This window comes from Phyllopteryx taeniolatus, chromosome 4 (genome assembly GCF_024500385.1).
Source record: "Phyllopteryx taeniolatus isolate TA_2022b chromosome 4, UOR_Ptae_1.2, whole genome shotgun sequence".
Lineage (NCBI taxonomy): Eukaryota > Metazoa > Chordata > Actinopteri > Syngnathiformes > Syngnathidae > Phyllopteryx > Phyllopteryx taeniolatus.
Window position 1 is genome coordinate 27304753 of NC_084505.1, and position 17674 is coordinate 27322426.

Genomic DNA, 17674 nt, shown 5'->3' on the forward strand with positions numbered 1-17674 from the left:
TCCACAGTGCAATACATAAAGCTAAAAGGCAAGATAATATACACGGATGAATAATGGTTTCTTTCACCATCAGCAACATTTTGAAACAAATGTTGAGCATATCAATGCCAAGCAGCCAAGTACTTCTCATATATGAAATACTGCAGTACAATAGGATATGTATGATACATCCCCCAAAAAATGAATGACATTGAACTTCTTTGACTTCTGCACCATTTCATAACACGCGATCAGGATCGATTATGGGCACTTTGAAGCACAACGCATTTGTGCTAGGTTGGACCTCGGTGCTTTTTCAGTGCCACCCATCCACCCATTTTCCGGAGCGCTTCTCCTCACGAGGGTCGCGGCCGTGCTGGAGCCCATCCGGGCTAACTTCGGGCGAACTGCTCGCCAGCCAATCGCAGGGCGCATAGAAACAAACAACCATGGGTACTCACATTCACACCTACGGGCAATTTCGACTCTTCAATTAACCTGGCATGCATGTTTTTTGGGCAGAGTGGGGGGAAACCGGAGTACCCGGAGAAAAACCGTGCAGGCACGGGGAGAACGTGGAAACTGCACACAGCCGGGGCCGGGATTTGAACCCGCAACCTCACAACTGTGAGGCAGATGTGCTAACCGCCTGAAAACAAATTTGAAAACAAACAAACCTCAGCATTTAGTTGAATGTCAATCGAGTGCCCATTTGTGACGTATGCGACACGTCATCGCCATCATTTCGGCCCACCGCCCGCAGCTGCGTTGAGCTGATCACGTGACAGCTGCTCGAACTCGACGGTACCGGGCCGGCAGGCGGGCCATAACATTAGGCACACCTGCACACTCACTTGACGTATTTTAACTTTTCCATAAACGTTGAAATTGTTTAATAAAACCACGTGCTCCAATTTGAAAAGGATTTTAAAGTAGAATGTAGCCCAAAAAATGAGAACAATTTTGAACAGCCTTTCCAGTATTTTGTTTTTGTCATCATTTGAATTGGAGTTGGCTTCGAGAAGAAAGAAAGACGCGCAAACAGTCGTCAACAAAACGAGGGGCCCCCTCGATCGATAAGTCGATGCTCGATTGAGCGCACTCCCGGACTTCCACCGGGCGTCATCAGGCACGAGCAATCGATAGCCGGCCGGTTAGGGGAACGCGACGGGAGCCAGCGAGAGAGTCCCAAGTTTCGGGAAGACGTTTGACGCTCTCCGAAAGGTTAGCACCTCGTTGACTCGAAATTGCGGAGAAATGTGAGCCTTGAGAGCAGGAACGCGTGTTGGAAGACACGAAGGAAGTTTTCCAGACGAGCGAAAACAAAGGCAGCTTATTAGCCTTCCCGTTTGCGCCAACACGCCGACATGATTTCGAGCCCGAAAAGTGACGATTGAGCAGCTCTTAAGTCGATCGCAAGGGACGTATCGTTTCAGTTCCTTCTATTGCACCACCGAGTCCATCGGAAGGCTTTGGCGTGCTCATACGTGCTAATGAGATTGGTTTCCCTTTTTCCACATCCACAGTGAGCCTCGAACCACAAGCCGTCAGTGCGTCAGAGGTGATCTCCATGGCAACGCAGTTCACCATCGACGACGCCTTCGTGCTGGAGGTCGATGAGGACGGAGCCGCGTCTGGCGTGGACGCCGACGGACGGAAGCCTCGGGACAAGGACAGAGAAGCAGAGCTAACGTTCGGCCCTCTGACTTTCTCCAAAGCGCAGCCTCACCCCTCGCCTGAGCACAGCAACCTCAAGTATCAGGTACGACTCTCGCAACCTCGACCATCAGGTACGACTCGTGGACCTCGACCATCGGGTACGACTCGTGGACTTCGAGTATCGGGTACGACTTGTGGATCTCAAGTATCAGGGACGACTCTCGCAACCTCGACTATCAGGTACGACTCTCAAGTATCAGGTACGACTCTCGCAACTTCGACCATCAGGTACGACTCGTGGACCTCGACCATCAGGTACGACTCGTGGACCTCGACCATCAGGTACGACTCGTGGACCTCGACTATCGGGTACGACTCGTGGACCTCGAGTATCGGGTACGACTTGTGGATCTCAAGTATCATGTACGACTCTCGCAACCTCGATTATCAGGTACGACTCTCAAGTATCAGGTACGACTCTCGCAACTTCGACCATCAGGTACGACTCGTGGACCTCGACTATCAGGTACGACTCGTGGACCTCGAGTATCGGGTACGACTTGTGGATCTCAAGTATCAGGGACGACTCTCGCAACCTCGACTATCAGGTACGACTCTCAAGTATCAGGTACGACTCTCGCAACCTCGACTATCAGGTACGACTCTCAAGTATCAGGTACGACTCGTTGACCTTGAGTATCGGGTACGACTCGTGGACCGCATGCACAGTAGCATGAAAAAGCATGTGAAGCCTTTGAAATTTCTGCTCATCGAATGGAGTCTGACCTTCATCTCGACAGTCGGCTTGAACCAAAAACACAAAGAATGATGTTTTCATATTTTTATCGAAAATGACATGTAAGCATTGACTGGACGGGGAGGCAAAAGTAAGTCAAGCCCTGGGTCGAATAAGTGGTTGAACCGTGACCTTTTGGCAGCAATAACCTCAAGCGAAGGTTACCTGTAGTTGCAGATCAGACGTGCGCAACCATCAGGATCAATTTTGGACACTTCCTCTTCAACAAAACTGTTTCAGCAGCTCAACAAGACTCCTGCAGGAAAGTCTGCTGTGCAAAGCTCGTTCGAGGTCATGCCGCAGCAAGGTTAGCGTTCCACTTTATATAGAAACTTGTATAAAGCTAGAGAAGGTTACAAAAGTATTTCTAAAAGTCATCAGTCCGTGGTTAGACAAATTGTCTCTAAATGGAGAAAGTTGAACAGTGTGAGTGGCCGTCCTGTAAGGCCTGGTACACACAAAGACTTTTCAAATCTTAAAAGATTATTTTCATCTTTGACAGACGCCACACATAAAGATGAAAAAATCTGCCATCTAACAGTTTTGGTCTTATTGTGTGCGGTGTGCTCCAATAATATCAACGCAGAACACCGCACACATCGAGATTGTGTTCACACTCTGAAATCTAAATCTCGCGTAATCACACGTGAAGTCACAAAACCGAAGAAGAAGAAACACTTCCGACTTTGCGGCAATCTTTACCGAAGGTTCCCGAAGCTGAGAGCCTTGTAAAATAGCGTTGTCCTCAAAAAAACGACTTGCTTTGGAAAATACTTCTGGCCGTCTGGGGAACCCACTTTATGCTAAAAAAAAAAAAACGACATCGGGTAAGACGTGCTTATTTTGATTGACAGTCCTTTCGTTTTGTTGAGTCAGGATGCTTCTTGATTGGCTACATTCTGTTCCACTTAAATTTTTGGCGTCATGACTCAGGAGAAGTCGGCTCTCCACCACACACATGAAGACATTTCGTCCTAAATATTGAACACGTTCATTATTTAGGATTGTCGACACCGACCTGTTTCGGCCCAGCCGATTGTCTCTGTGTGTACCAGGCCTAAAGATGACCGTAAGAGCACACTGCAGAATCCTCAATGAGGTCAAAAAGAACCCTACGATGACAGCTGAAGACTTACAGAAATAAATGGCACATGCCAACATCTCAGTTGACAAATCTACCATACGTAAGGCATTCAACAAGAACGGGCTCCGTGAGAGAACACCGAGCTGGAAGCCGTTGCTAACAAAAAAAACATTGCTGCAGGTTTGAAGTTTGCTAAAGAGCACTAGGATCTTCCATAGCACTACTGGCAAAAATATTCAGTGGATGGATGAAACCAAAGTTGAATTGTTTTAGAGGAACACACAACGCCATGTGTGGAGGAGAAATGGCACAGCACACCAACATTAGCATCAAAACTTGATCCCAACTGTGAAGCATTGCGGAGGAAGCATTGAGGTATGGGCGTGCTTTGGGACTTCAGGGCCTGGACAGCTTGCTAACATCAATGGAAAAATAATTTTCATTATCAAGACGTTTTGCAGAAGAACAACAGATTGGTTTCAGAAGAAGAAAATACGCATTCTGGAGTGGCCCAGTCAAAGTCTTCACCTCAACCCCATTGAGATGCTGCGGCATGACCTCGAGCGAGCTTTTCACAGCAGACATCCCTGCAGGAGTCTTTTTGACCTGCTGAAACAGTTTTGTTGAAGAGGAATTGTCCAAAATTCATCCTGATGTTTACATGGTATTTTCAATAAAAATATGAAAACCTATTTGTCTGCTTTTAGTTCAAGCAGACTGTTTGTTTATTCTTGCGATTGAGTTGGTCAGACTACGTTTGCTGACCAATTAATACAGAAATTGCAGAAATTCCAAAGGCTTCCTAAACGGTTTCCTCCCACCGTTTCTACTTTTTGGGACAAAAAAAGACCTCTGTGATCATTTTCTGTTCCGTTCTAGAATCTGGAAAATGAAGATCCGCTTACCAACAACGGCAATTCCTCTTTTAACAACTTCTTCAAAATCAGGTTGGTCCAATCTGTAGCATGTTGACAATGACAGTGGAACCTCCAGGCTTGAACACAAGAGACACTTGAGTTGGAAAATGTATGTTTCATATATACCACATATTTCCACTCAGATGAATTTTTTTGCGATACCAAATAAGTGTAAACAGAAGCTATTATATTCAATATATTCAGCCGCACGCCCGCCCCAATGTTTGAAATAGCTTGCAAACAATCATGATCATCACTCAGCGAGTGACATGGCAAGAACTAAAGTAAACAAGCCTCCTATGAGGCATTTTGACCAAAGTATGTCACACGCATGTTGCGAAGGCACCCCAGAACTGTCGGTCGTCTTCAGGACTCGGTTTTGAAGTTGCCGCTTGCGTCTCAAGCGAATCAGCTCTGTTCGCCCGCGGGCAAAACGAATCGGGGCGGAGCCGGCGGAGCTCGAGCGCGTCTACTTGTTGAGCTTCGGGTCTAGACCGGAGAGTGTCAACTGCCAGCCGAGCGCACGTGAGTCCCACTCGGATAATAACATCAGATGTATTTTCCTTTGCGAAGGCAGCACTTCATCACCGAGCCGCCAAAAGTACGTTAAACATAATATGTCTCCTCGAAAGCATTTCAAGAAGTGTGTATTCAACATGAGCTGTGATGCGGGTTACCGTGACAACCCCCCCGGGGGATGTTTTTCTTCGATCCGCAACCCCCACCCCTTGTTTTGCACGCCACAGGGTTCCGCTGACCATTTCTTGTGAGTTTGTGGTTCTTTGACTTGTTTGACACAGTGGCATGTTGTTTTTGCACAGTGACCCCGCCACGCTGTCTTACTGCAGCTCTCAGTGGTCCTTCAGCACCTTGAGTTCTGTCACGCAACTTTCAGCACGTTGTTGCGGGTGAGGTCGCAAACACGCAGAGACGCACGCACACATGCACACACACAACTAAAGATAGCCCGTTGCTGTGTGTGCGTGAATTTGTTGGGCAGGTGGCTGTCGCATCCGATGGTGAAGAAAAACCAAAGAGTTGTCCTTGCTTCCTTCCTTCTCCTGGTCACTGGAGTTGGTAAGTTTGATGTATTGCCATTTACAGCCCCTTTGAATTTCGGCCATTCTACAAACAAAATCAAACTCGGTCATAAAAAAACTAAATGTTTAACCTGATGATTAATGTTCCAGTAACAACCGTTTGTTCAATCTGTGTACTTATTTATTTTTCACGAATGAAGTGTGGCTTTTAGGACTTTATAAAAACATGGCTGGCCCCTGATTGGGGAAAGGCTCTGCGCTTTTGATGATGGAGGAAAGGTCCGCGTGCGTGGACAACCGAGGAAGAGATCACGCGAGGTGTGTTGTCGCGCCGCGGGTGTAGCGACGGCGACCGCTAAGACGTTAGCCGGCCACAGAGTGTCCTCTGCAAGGAACTAATGTGTGCAGTACAGTGTTGCAAATGTGCTCCCGCGCTCTCCTCGCTACTCAGCCGCGAGGAGGGCAGATCGCCGCGACCGCTGTCGGGTGACCGAAGCGGGAGCGGTTAACACCATAGATATCATACGTGACACTAGATGGAGCCCGGATTTAGAGAGAGGATTGGTGCGACGTGCAGATTGCAGAAGAGTTGGGCGCCCGCGAGTTCCGCGACGGTGCCCACCCTCCGCTCCGTTCATCTCGACTGAGACTTTTGGGCTTGAGCGCACACACCAAAGTCAAAACCGATTTTCATGCGGTTTGTTTTGTTCCGAATGTCAGGCGTGGCTACGATACCAAAAATAAAAAAAACACCGTGCATTGAAAAAAGTTTCTTCATTCGAAAAAGGTTACTTTAAAGGAAATAGTAAGACCCTCGTGTATCCAATATTATATTTTAAGCACCCACATCTAAATAAACATGTATTTATTTATATATATATATATATATGTATAAAATAGATGCATTTTTGGTGGAGGTAGATAATTTTCAGTCGGTCATTTGAAAAGCGCGGCCACCCGTGTTGTAGAAGATGGCATGAACGTGCCCGCGCAAGGTCAATAAAGAAAAAAACTGCCAAGCTACTTTAACGTGGACCACTATCCGGGCTGCACCCCGCCTGTCGCTCAAAGTCAGCTGGGATCGGCTCCAGCCCACCCGCGACCCGAATAGGATGAGCGTTATACGGAATAGACGGACGTAGGCGGCACGGTGGACTATTGGTTTGCTCATCTGCTGAGGTTAGGGGTTCGAATCTTGGCTCGGGACTTCCTGTACTTGAAACCACTGAGTGTGTTGGTCCACTTCATTGTACATTCCCACATTGACGCCCCGCCCCCTTTCATATTTGCTGCTTATCTCCTTACCATCCTGATAATTGTCATATGTACTCTTTGTTTGTAGCTCTTATTTTCACTGGCGTTCTCATACATCTGAATCCAAGTTCAGGTAAGAAAACTAAAATGATCTGTTTGGAAGGACTGAAGTACTGTTTTTTTTTCGGTGACATCATCTACAGTAAAATAACGACAGACAATATGGACTTGAATATAAAAACTGTCTCGTCTGTTCCAAAGCAGACGGAAATTCCTCTTTGACAAACAAAACAAAGCACACACACACACACACACGTTTCCTAAATTAACCTCGAGGGGTCAGACATTCTGCTTTTGTTTGTTGACTTAAAAACAGAAAAGTGCAAAATTGTACCGGCATTAGCAGATAGCTAGCAACCCTTTATTGCTCAGTGACTGTTTTTTTTTTGTCAATGTCTTTCTGTGTCCAAAGTGTTCTCTGCCAATTGTCGTACGAGAGCGGCTCCAACTACCGGAGACAAATTCCTTGTGTGTTTTTTGGACATACTTGGCAAAATAAAGATGATTCTGATTCAATAAATTCAAATATGGTATAAAAGTCCATCTATTTCAGTACTCGTACATTATATGGATTCATTTAGCACTTGGTAAAATACATTTCAGAGGTCAAATTCCTGTCTCATTTTCATGGTTTCTTGATTGTTACATAATATTCTAGTTTGTTATGTAATATTCTAGTTTCTATATTCAAAAGCGAATTTCTGGTTCTCATTTGCTGTAAGCGCTACTCATCAAAGTTATACATATTACAAAAACCATGAAATATTTCACCCTGTGTGTGTGTGTGTAGTGCATCTTTGAGTTTTACTTTTTGAACTTTGAACTACTTGACTAAATGGAGCTTTTGACACGCTTCTAATTTATTTCGATGTACCTCTATCATGTGTTCTCAAGGGGAACATGAGGGTAAAAACTAATCACATTCATATGTAGTGTGAATTGACATTGCGCACCAGATAGTTTAGTTCCACCAAAGGAAGGAACCCCAGGAAGTGATCGTAATGAAATATGAATACAAAGTACGTTTTCCGTGTGTCTCGGCAGGCGTTTCAAGTGCCATCTTCTTCGTGCCGGGATTCCTGCTCTTCATCCCTGGAGGTAAAGAGAAACGCCTTCTTCTTTCTTTTCCATTCCAGAAAGAGTCGAGTGGACAATAACGTGGCTGTTTGATGAACTCTCTCCAGTGTATCACGTGATATACATCAGCTGCGCTGTCCGCGGCAGAAGAGGCTTCAAGTTGTTCTACCTGCCTTATTTTGACAAATGAGATTTCACCAAACACGACATGAACCACTTTTGCTTTGTTCTGTTGTCAGTCCAGTGCCAACGTATCCTGTTTGTGTTTCGGCGGTTGTGATGACCGCTGACAATGAATCATTCACTTGCTTGCCCTTTTCCACTACTGGAAACTGACTGACCTGTGTACGTCCATGGACATATTGTAGAGTATTTTTATGCTATGTGAATACAGACTATGAAATGGCAATAAAAACATTTGTAACTTTTCATCTCCTCTATTCGTACTTTACTTACAGTGTAATGGAATGCAGGAAAGCAAGGTGTGCAGTGGTGATTGGTTTTAGCGCTGGTTTTGCCACACAGTTGTGAGGTTTGCGTTCCGGTCTTGACGATCCCCTGGTGCTCGGGAAGCTTTTCTCGGGGCACTCCGTCTTCCTCCCACATTCCACCATGTGGATATTGTTGAGATGATTTCAGTAATACAAAAAATAAGAATGATAAAGGCCAAATTGATGTTCATCCCACCCCTTAATCCAATCCTAATTGGTCGAGGGTGACGCTCACCCACCCGGACTTTTTTGCGTGGCTTTGCTCCCGGTACTCCAGGTTGCTGCATTCAAAAGCATACATGTCGGTTATTTCAATTGTCCATAAGTGGGAATGTGCGTGTCAATGGTTGTTTGCAGTGTTGGGAAGACGACTTACGACTTACCCTGTTGAAAATATAATAGTGTATTTCAATGACTTTTGCAAAGTAATATAACTAATTACCTTTCATTACATTTTGTTGACTTTTTTTTTTCTTCATTATTTTGAACAAATGCATCAACAGGACCCTTGGATGTTTCCTAAAAAAAATAAAATAAAATAAAGATTAAAACCAGAGACCGTCATTTTGGAATTAAATCACATATTTGTTCTTTACACAAATAATACCCTGATTTTTTTTTTTTTTTAAACATACCATTCCATGTTGCCCTGAGAAATGACAAATGTGCACAGTTTTGACAATATCGCTTCATATGACAACCAGATAAGTGAGTGTTGCAAAAAAATTCTACAGATGAAACTGTTCAAAAGCCAATGTTCGTTTGTGTTCAAAAGTGTAACTCAAAGTAATAGATTGCACCACGAGGTGGCGCGTGGAGGTTTGAGACGATGCAGAATTGCACATGACCAGAGAGCCAATCACAAGCGTTGGCTTTAGAAGGAAGAAGTGACATTTTTCCCATGTAACTAAAATTGGAATCATGGAAATTTCCAAAAGTAACTGTAATGTAATGACATTTTCTCCCAGTAACGTAAGGAATATCAATTACATCCATTTTGTAATGAAATGACATCATCTCATTCCATGTAATTAGTTACTCCCCAACATTGGTTGTTTGTCTTTCCATGTCCCACGATTGGATGTTGACCAGTCAAGGATGGAACCCTCCAGTTGGAAAAGGCTCCAGCTCAGTGGCGGCCCGCTTATTCGGTACTTGGGTCTTCAGCGCGAATTAACCTGATTTAATCCACCTTGGCAAAATTTTAGGAACCATCTATATACAAATGCAATATCACGGCATGCAACTGCGCCACGTACGTCTTCTGGTGGAGTTCAAAATCAAACAAATAACATGATAAAAACAAAAACCCAAATTAAATACTGTACATCACGCTAGTCATCAGAAGTGCTGATTATTAATATGTGCAGATCACCACATGTGTTTTGCTGGTTGGATTTGGCTATATCAAATTTTGTTCCGACCAACCAATCAGAGGACAACAAATTGCTGATGTCATCGAGGATGTGAGTATGAATTTGAAATGAGATAAATATAGTTTAAGTTACATTGGCCAGCATTCCTGATTGGCATATTACATCGACATGGCAAGCTGAAAGCAGATTGGACAAAAAAATGTAATGTTAACGTTCACATCAACTGGAGGCACTGCAGCCAAGAGAAATACTACGAAATGGAGCATAACAACACAAATAGATGGCTTGATTAAGCTTCGGTTTTTCTTTCCCCACTTGTGATATTTGCATCAAGTGACTTTTCCAACAAACAAAAACAAAATCAAATTGTACAATCATTTCTACCGCGACACACCTGGTGAGGGAGAAACTGTGACTGCAATACCGCCTACCTGTAGAGGGCGTTGCTCGGCCAAAACGTGACAAAGTCGAATCGGCTGTCTTCGGCAAACATCGTCATCTGCCGTCAGTTCAGTGGCGACTCCGCTCGGTCTCGGTCAAGGATGGAGGAAGAAGCACGAAGGCTTCTCGAAGAAGGGATCAGTAAAAAATTGATTAGTCCGGGTAAAGGACAGCTTTCGACCTTCCCCGATGGAACAAAGGTGACATTGAAGTAGTTTGCTAGTCGCTGGGTCGGATGTCGGGCTTTGAAAAGGTTTAGCAAACTCGACCGAGCGCGTTCGCTAATGCTAGCTTGTTGTCGTATCTGCTCCCATATCGGCTAACGCGTTTGAATTGTTTGAGGCGACGTCAACTCATTTCGTGTTTCAAGAGCAACCGCCACCGCACATCGAAGAGCCTGCGTGTTCGTGCTTCGTGGTTTCAAAATGTTCGATCAGTTTACCTTCTTTTTTTCCGTCTGATGGACGGATGTGGCCGGGACAGAATGGTGTGTGTGTTGATCACTGTTGATTGGTCGGTTTACTGTGCCAATCAATTGTATATGCTTGTGATTGGTCAGGATAGACCGCAGACGCTTCGTCGGCCTTCAGTTCATATTTTCACTTTTAAATAGAAACGCTTTCTATATTAAAATATCGTGGAAAACGTTTCTTACTGCTTGTCCTCACGCGGGTCGCGGGCGTGCTGGAGCCTATCCCAGCGATCTTCGTGCGAGAGGCGGGCCGAACTGGTCGCCAGCCAATCGCAGGGCACATAGAAACAAACAACCAGTCGCACTCACATTCACACCTACGGGCGGTTTAGAGTCTTCAATTAACCTTATGTTTGGTATGTGGGAGGAAACCGGAATGACTGGCAAAAAGCCACACAGGCACGGGGAGAACATGCAAACGCCACACAGGCGGGGCCGGGATTCGAACCCGCAACCTCACAACTGTGAGGCGGATGTCCTAACCAGTCATCACTGTCCCGCCAACGTTTATTTTCGCTCAATTAAAAAAACCTTCATATTTACAATCCCTCAGAATAACAACTATAAATGCAGTGTTATATATCAAAGCCAGAATCAGAATGCTCTTTCTTGGCCAAATGCGTAAGAAATTTTTCTCCGGTAGTTGGAGCCACTCTGTTTTCACAGTAAACAGCCACTCTGCCAAAATATACATTCATGACCTAATGATACAAATACAGAGAGTCATTGAGCAGTGAAAGAGTGCAAGTAATGTGCTAATGCTGATACAATGACAACTGTGCAAGTGAGGCAGAGTCCTCAAACAGTTTAAAGCAATTTGAAGCTCTAATTCACAGCTTTTTTTGTTTTCACCCAAGCCACTACTAGAGGAGATGACACAATGCTGATGAAGCCATTCAGCTCCCCTAACACCTTGCTGTATTTGTCAGTATTTTATTTTTTATATTTAGTGAATGCCCTACTCATTTCCTGCGCTGGCCCGCTTGGTGGCGCACTGCAAATGACAGCACGGAAATGACGCATGTCCTTCAAAACATGTGCAAATGTTGGATAATCACAAATAAGGGGGATGACGTGCATTTCCTTGTCATATCGAAGCGATGGCTCTGTTCTTCTGTTGTAATGCATAATTCAAGCTTAGGGGGGCGCCAAAGTTTACATACTATAGCTTTATAGTGACTAATAGTGTGCTAATCTGATGGTGCGGAGAGTTCTCAAGCAAGTAAGTGACCAGTAGTAATCAACAACAGCTATGCAAATAATGCCGCGTGACGAAGCTACAACAGTGAGTATAATAAAAATGCACTGTCCCAACAATGATGTGCAAAAAGTCAACTGTTTAACAAGTCAATGGCAAGAGGGAAGAAGGTGTTGGAATGTCTGCTGGTTTTAGTTTGCCTTGTTCGCTAGCGCCTTCCTGAGGGAAAGCGCTGGAAAAGGTGGTGACCAAGATGTGGAAGGTCCAAGAGAATTTGGCATGCTCTTGCCTTACTTCTAGCAGCCTGCAAGTCCTCAAGAGTGGCTAGGGGGCATGGATAATATAAGAAGAAGATCGTTTCTTGTGTGATCTCCTTCTTTAGTTTATAGGTAATTGGCCTTCTGAAAAGTATTTTCCTGTGTGTAATGGATCTGTATAATTTGAGTTTTACCAGCGGAATGACACTGTGGCCTGTACAGTTTTTAAATTGTATTACATTTAAAGAAAGGAGGACCTCAACCGTATTGTTATTTAGCAACTGAGTAACCCGCTGTGCATTCTTCCAGGTGGTCTTCCACTACCGCACCAGCCTGTGTGATGGCACTGTGCTGGATGACTCCAGAAACATGGGGGGCTGCAGCAAACCCATGGAGCTCATCTTGGGCAAGAAGTTTAAACTAGCTGTGTGGGAACGAGTGATCATCTCAATGAGAGAAGGAGAAATTGCCCAATTCACATGTGACACCAAAGTCAGTGAGCTGGCTTAATGGAATTTCAGAGGCGTCACCGTCATAGCTGAGATTTTCTGTTTTTGTTCGCAGCACACCGGACTTTACCCGCTGGTGTCCCAGTCGCTGAGGAACATCAGCATCGGTAAAGACCCCCTGGAAGGCCAGAGGCACTGCTGCGGCATTGCCCAGATCCACTCCCACCACTCGCTGGGCCACAAAGACCTGGACCACCTTCAGGCTAATCCACAGCCTCTCATCTTCACCATTGAGCTGACGGAGGTGTGTGAGCTGGGACACGTTTGGGGTTTCAAGTGGGGCCGGATGATAATTCAATATCAATACGTATTGCGAGAGGCACGTGATCCGTGTCAATGGAAAATATGTCAGATAAAATCGAAAAAAGTTTTTAGGGCTCAGCTCATTTCTCTTTTTGCGGGGTCGCCGTCGATGTATATTGAGCATAAGTAGAAGCCAGGAAGAGAATTGAGGTCTACCCTCAGTCTCTCCACCTATCACGGCCCAGCTAAGCAAAATTGGTTACGGCATCACAAACTCACCCGTCCCATTTCGAACGTTTGAAATAACCTGCCGAGTCGCATGCACAGTAGTGATTTCATCTTTAGCCGTCATGTCTCAGAACTTATTGAAAAACAAAAAAACAACCCCATGCACTGAAACAACAACAAACACGAGGGCGTCAGTGCGAGAAGAGATTGTTCACAAGAGGGAAGATAACGTCGCTGGTTTGGCAGTAGCTAGGGATATTTGAAGTCCGACAAGAGACCGCAGATCCTGTCTGCAAACTACGCTTGATTATTGTCCCTACCAAGTCTGGCAAAACGACTCATTTCTTTGACGATCGCAACCGCTCTGGAGTGAAGCAGCGTCAAGCCGCAGACGTCAACATTCGACTAGTGTCAACAACGATTGTGAAAACATGGAAGAAGACTGATGGGAGCTGTGACAACGCGAGAGATTGCGTGATTTCCGAAGACGAAAAACACGGTGGCGCAGTCTTGGAAAGAAACAGCTACTACAACTATACAATTTCTCTTTTTCAACGGCGGATGGTCACTTCGTTCTTTTCTTTTTTCCTTCGCCAGCTTTGCTAGCAGCAGTTACTTACAGAGAGCCACTTGCTATCCGCGCAGCTACGTCAACGCCAACTCGTCTCGTCATGGAGAATCCGAGCCAACGCGTCGAGCTGCCGCTGAAGAGGGAAAAAAGCTGATTCTTCCACCTCAACTGAGGATTTGCTTGATTTGACAGAGATACAGACGAGTGTCCTCTTTTCAATCGACAAGAAATTGTCGATCGATTATTTATTTTCAATGATTCCATTGAAGCCCACGTTTATATGGTTCCAAACCTTAGATTCTGCAAGTGCGACGACTGTAGTACTATTGGGCGTTAGCGTCGCGGCAGGCAGGCGCAGCGCGTGCGAAATGTGCCGCTGAGACGGCGTGTGTGCGTGCGTGCAGGTTCTTCCTCCGGGCTCGTTCCAGCTGGACGTGTGGGCCATGACGGACGAGGAGAAGCTAGCCTCGGTGCCTCACATCCACGAGGAGGGCAACGAGCTCTTCAAGCAAGGCCGAGTGCAGGAGGCCACCGACAAGTACTACAACGGCATTGCCTGCCTGAAAAATCTCCAGATGAAGGTCAGCGAGTCGCGGCTCACCGGCGTTCCCCGTCGACACCTCGCCGGCGACGTCGTCTCTGACGCGTCCCCCTCGTGCTTCTGTTTCAGGAGCATCCGGGAGATGAAGCCTGGATCAAGCTGGACCACATGATCACGCCGCTTCTCCTCAACTACTGCCAGTGCAAGCTACTCCAAGGCCACTACTACGAAGTCATCGAACACTGCTCGTCACTCACGTTTAAATACGAGGGTAAGGCTCACATCTTTGTCGCTAGACAGCCATTCAGGGGAGACCTACAGCAACGAGACGCAATTGGATGGATGGATGGGGAAAAAATTTTTTTTCCACATTGCAACCTTTTTTTAGTTTCCAAAAGAGGTGTTCAAAGGCTTTCTGCACTGCATTAGAGCAAACGAATGATGCAATTTGGATTTTAACAAGCGGAAAAGAATTTGCATTTGAATTTTAAAAGTTGAAGCGCCCTCTGCTGGCTGTAGAAAGACTACTGTTAGCGCTAAATAAAAAGGTGTTAATGAGAGTATATGATGTAAAAAAAAATAATAATAATTTTTGAGGATGTTTAAGAACCTTGTGCCCCAAAATGTAATATGAAGGGTTAAAAATAAAAAAATAATCGATATTTTATAGGGTTATTGGAGACTTGTTATGAGTTGAACATGAAAACAAAACAAAAACAATTGACAATGAATCAGTTCAAACTAGTTTTCCATCTTCAAAAGGGAAAGAAGTCCAGACTTATGACATGTTCTCTTCATCCATGTATTATGCTTTTAGACTACTACTCCCAGATTATCGCGCTACTCGTCACTTGAAACCGCATACACTCCTTGAAGTCTCAGCGCCCTTTGCACAATGCTCATTGCACCGGACTATTGCAATATTAGTCATTCGAACTGCTCTAAGTGCTAGAGGACTCTGCATCTTTTTGCACAATTGTCCAAAAAAAAAAAAAAAAAAATGTACCGGCATTACCAGATAACTAGCAACCCTTTACTGCTCAGTGACTGTTTTTTTTTTTTTTTTTGTCAATGTCTTTCCGTCCGGCTTAAGTGGGTGGGGTCCTCGGCCCCCGCGGCGCAGGCACAGCAATTACAGGACACTTCTGTGGGTCATTGTGCATGCGTAATGGTGTCAATTCACTTGAATGTGTCCACAGGCACACGCCCCTGGGACCTTTTCGCTGGGTGTGGGGCCACTCACTCATTCCAACAAATAACTTAGCAACTATGCCAATTGCTTGGGTAGCTATCCCCTCACTCACTCTGGTCCTATAGACGTTTATAATTTACATAGCCACTCCCACCACACTTGAGTTGTACAGCCGGGTTCACGACCCTTGTCCTTGTCCTGTCCTTCCCTCACAGGGTGCAGCGCGACTGCTCCGTGCAACACTCATATCTAATGTGTCATTGTTCTCAGTATATAATGATGGACTTTCCTCATCTTGTTTACAACTAGTGCTTCATCTTTTGTTGTCTTCTTTTCCTATATCATTTAGTTATCTCTTCACTCTCGCTCCTTTTTTTGTCACTCCCCTTTAAAAACCTTGTTCTGTTCCACTGATCAATTTTGATTCTGAATAAATATCCATCAAAATACAAAGAAACCACCGTAGCAGCTTAAAAAGTCCACTGTGACTCAGTCAAACTGTTCCGGCTTAAAAGGGATACAGAGCTTCCTTTCTCCTTGTCCTCACAGCCAAACTGGACCAAAAAAAAAAAGCTATTGGCCATTGTGATGGATTGCTTTGAAACGGGACACTTTGCTTGTGCCATTAAGTGATGTACTGTGCAGCCTTTTTCTCTAGTGAGTGCCTACGGAAAACATCCCAAATATTGGCCCGACTTTTTTTTTTTTTTTTTTTTTCCTCAGAGGTTGAAGTGGGCAAAAAGAAAGATGTCTACATCAATTTTCGTGATGATTGGTCGTAGGTCTCTGTCTTTCTGACGTTACAAGACGTAGAGCCGGACGAAAGAAAAATGTCTATCGTGCCATATGTCTTCTATTGTTTCTATTGTCATTTAGCCTATTTTCAAACAAAGATTTCCACAATGCATGCTTGCTGTAGGCCTGAAACGAGTTTTTATAAATAAATAAAATAAATGCTCAGGATGCCTCCGAGAAGCATTTTTTTCAAATTTGTAATGCTCAAAGGACGCAGTCGTGGGTTACCTGCCATGGTCGCAATATCAAATATGGAGTCCCGGGTAAAACTCAGTCACAATGATACGGCAGCTAGCCAGTTGGCTCGGACACGTAGCACATGCAGATATTAATGTGGTAAAAAAAAAAATAAGGGTGTTTCAAAGTGGCTCCTAACTTTTAAACAGTAGTCTTAAATTCAATGTGAAAATCTCCTTCATTTCGTGAATTATGATAGCTTGCCTGAGGATAAGCGGTACAGAAAATGGATGGATGATAGCTTGCTATTATTTTGCGTAACAAGACGCGCGGCATGACATCGATTTGCCGTGCGTGCCAGACAATGTGAAGGCCTTCTACAAGCGCGCCAAGGCCCACGCCGCAGTGTGGAACGAGACGGAGGCCCGAGCGGACTTCGCCAAGGTGCTGGAGCTGGACCCGTCCCTCGGACCGTCCGTGGCCAAGGAGCTGCGGGCCATGGAGGCGCGCATACGCACCAAGGAGAAGGAGGAAAAGGGCCGCTACAAAGGCCTGTTCGACTACAACGCAGCGCCGACGACCGCGACCACGGTCGGTTCACGTTCGCCTCTTAAACTTCCTCCGCTGGAGAATTCTCCACATTCAGTCTTTTGCTCTTTCTCTCGACAGGGTTGAAGAGTGAAATGAGAAGCAGATACCAGAGATAATTTCAAGGAGAAAGCGTAGGAAACGCACATGCTGCTGTTTCACTTTGATCCACTCACAAGACCAACTGCCTTCTGTGACACACACACACACACACACCTCCCTAAGCCTGCTCCATTTCTCCCTTTGAGTGTTTCAGCTTCATCGAGTCTGTTATATTCATGCACACTTTGACTCCGACACATAGAACGGCAACAAGTAAGTAAGAGCTGCGTAAGCTTTTTTTTTTGCAGTTTCTTGCTGCTTTCTTATATTCAATGTTATAATCAGAGCTAAATTGGGAATATTACTGACAGGCACAGCTCTCTCGCACCGGACCGCTTTCTCCAGGTCGATATGGTAGGCAGATGGAGACGTTGTTGACAATCATAAAACACACTTGGCTGTTGCTTTCTTCTGTATTTCCCATGTAAACAACATTTGTGTTTGAGTTATTTTGGTGCAGCAGTGGTTCGGCATCACCTTCCGTCTGAAAACGATTGAACGTGAAGCTGTGGACGGGTCGCACCGGAGTCAAATGTCACTGAAGCGGCAATTGTGTCATCCAAATAAATTATCCATGTGTTGGCATTTTTAATGTGGTCCATTCATGTAATAACACAATTACATGAA

General features: G+C 45.1%; 2 protein-coding genes and 1 long non-coding RNA gene across 5 annotated transcripts; 2 read left to right on the forward strand and 1 right to left on the reverse strand.

The window, feature by feature from the left end:
- Positions 1 to 775: 775 nt before the first annotated feature.
- On the forward strand, positions 776 to 8295 carry tmem134 (transmembrane protein 134). 3 transcript variants are annotated; one of them, XM_061771113.1, is made up of 8 exons: positions 791 to 1403; positions 1510 to 1741; positions 4398 to 4465; positions 5257 to 5343; positions 5436 to 5512; positions 6818 to 6862; positions 7834 to 7887; positions 7974 to 8295. In XM_061771113.1, exons 2-8 carry the CDS (start codon positions 1550 to 1552, stop codon positions 8054 to 8056), a joined length of 606 nt encoding a protein of 201 aa, XP_061627097.1. In that variant the 5' UTR covers positions 791 to 1403; positions 1510 to 1549; the 3' UTR covers positions 8057 to 8295. The 3 variants fall into 3 exon arrangements, with proteins under 3 accessions (XP_061627098.1, XP_061627097.1, XP_061627096.1); XM_061771112.1 differs by having other exon boundaries at positions 793 to 1203; positions 1506 to 1741; XM_061771114.1 differs by lacking the exon at positions 7834 to 7887 and having other exon boundaries at positions 776 to 1203; positions 1506 to 1741; positions 7926 to 8295.
- On the reverse strand, positions 7628 to 10303 carry LOC133476984 (uncharacterized). Its single transcript, XR_009788196.1, has 4 exons — positions 10165 to 10303; positions 8800 to 8876; positions 8323 to 8638; positions 7628 to 8039 (listed from the first exon to the last, which is right to left on the reverse strand). It is a non-coding gene; the product is annotated as an uncharacterized LOC133476984 (long non-coding RNA).
- aip (aryl hydrocarbon receptor interacting protein) lies at positions 10212 to 17639 on the forward strand. Its single transcript, XM_061771110.1, has 7 exons — positions 10212 to 10374; positions 12411 to 12593; positions 12666 to 12854; positions 14057 to 14233; positions 14323 to 14464; positions 16719 to 16948; positions 17027 to 17639. The coding sequence occupies exons 1-7, from the start codon at positions 10276 to 10278 to the stop codon at positions 17030 to 17032; spliced, it is 1026 nt and encodes a 341-aa protein (XP_061627094.1). The 5' UTR covers positions 10212 to 10275; the 3' UTR covers positions 17033 to 17639.
- The last annotated feature ends 35 nt before the right edge of the window (positions 17640 to 17674 follow it).

Bases quoted from the DNA above. Each gene is read 5' to 3' on its own strand.
- tmem134 (XM_061771113.1), top strand. From the start codon at position 1,550: ATGGCAACGCAGTTCACCATCGACGACGCCTTCGTGCTGGAGGTCGAT. The intron at 5,513-6,817 runs GTAAGTTTGATG...CTTTGTTTGTAG, and splicing joins TCTCCTGGTCACTGGAGTTG to CTCTTATTTTCACTGGCGTT. The intron at 7,888-7,973 runs GTAAAGAGAAAC...AACTCTCTCCAG, and splicing joins CCTGCTCTTCATCCCTGGAG to TGTATCACGTGATATACATC.
- aip (XM_061771110.1), top strand. From the start codon at position 10,276: ATGGAGGAAGAAGCACGAAGGCTTCTCGAAGAAGGGATCAGTAAAAAA. The intron at 14,234-14,322 runs GTCAGCGAGTCG...CTTCTGTTTCAG, and splicing joins TGAAAAATCTCCAGATGAAG to GAGCATCCGGGAGATGAAGC. The intron at 14,465-16,718 runs GTAAGGCTCACA...CGTGCGTGCCAG, and splicing joins ACTCACGTTTAAATACGAGG to ACAATGTGAAGGCCTTCTAC.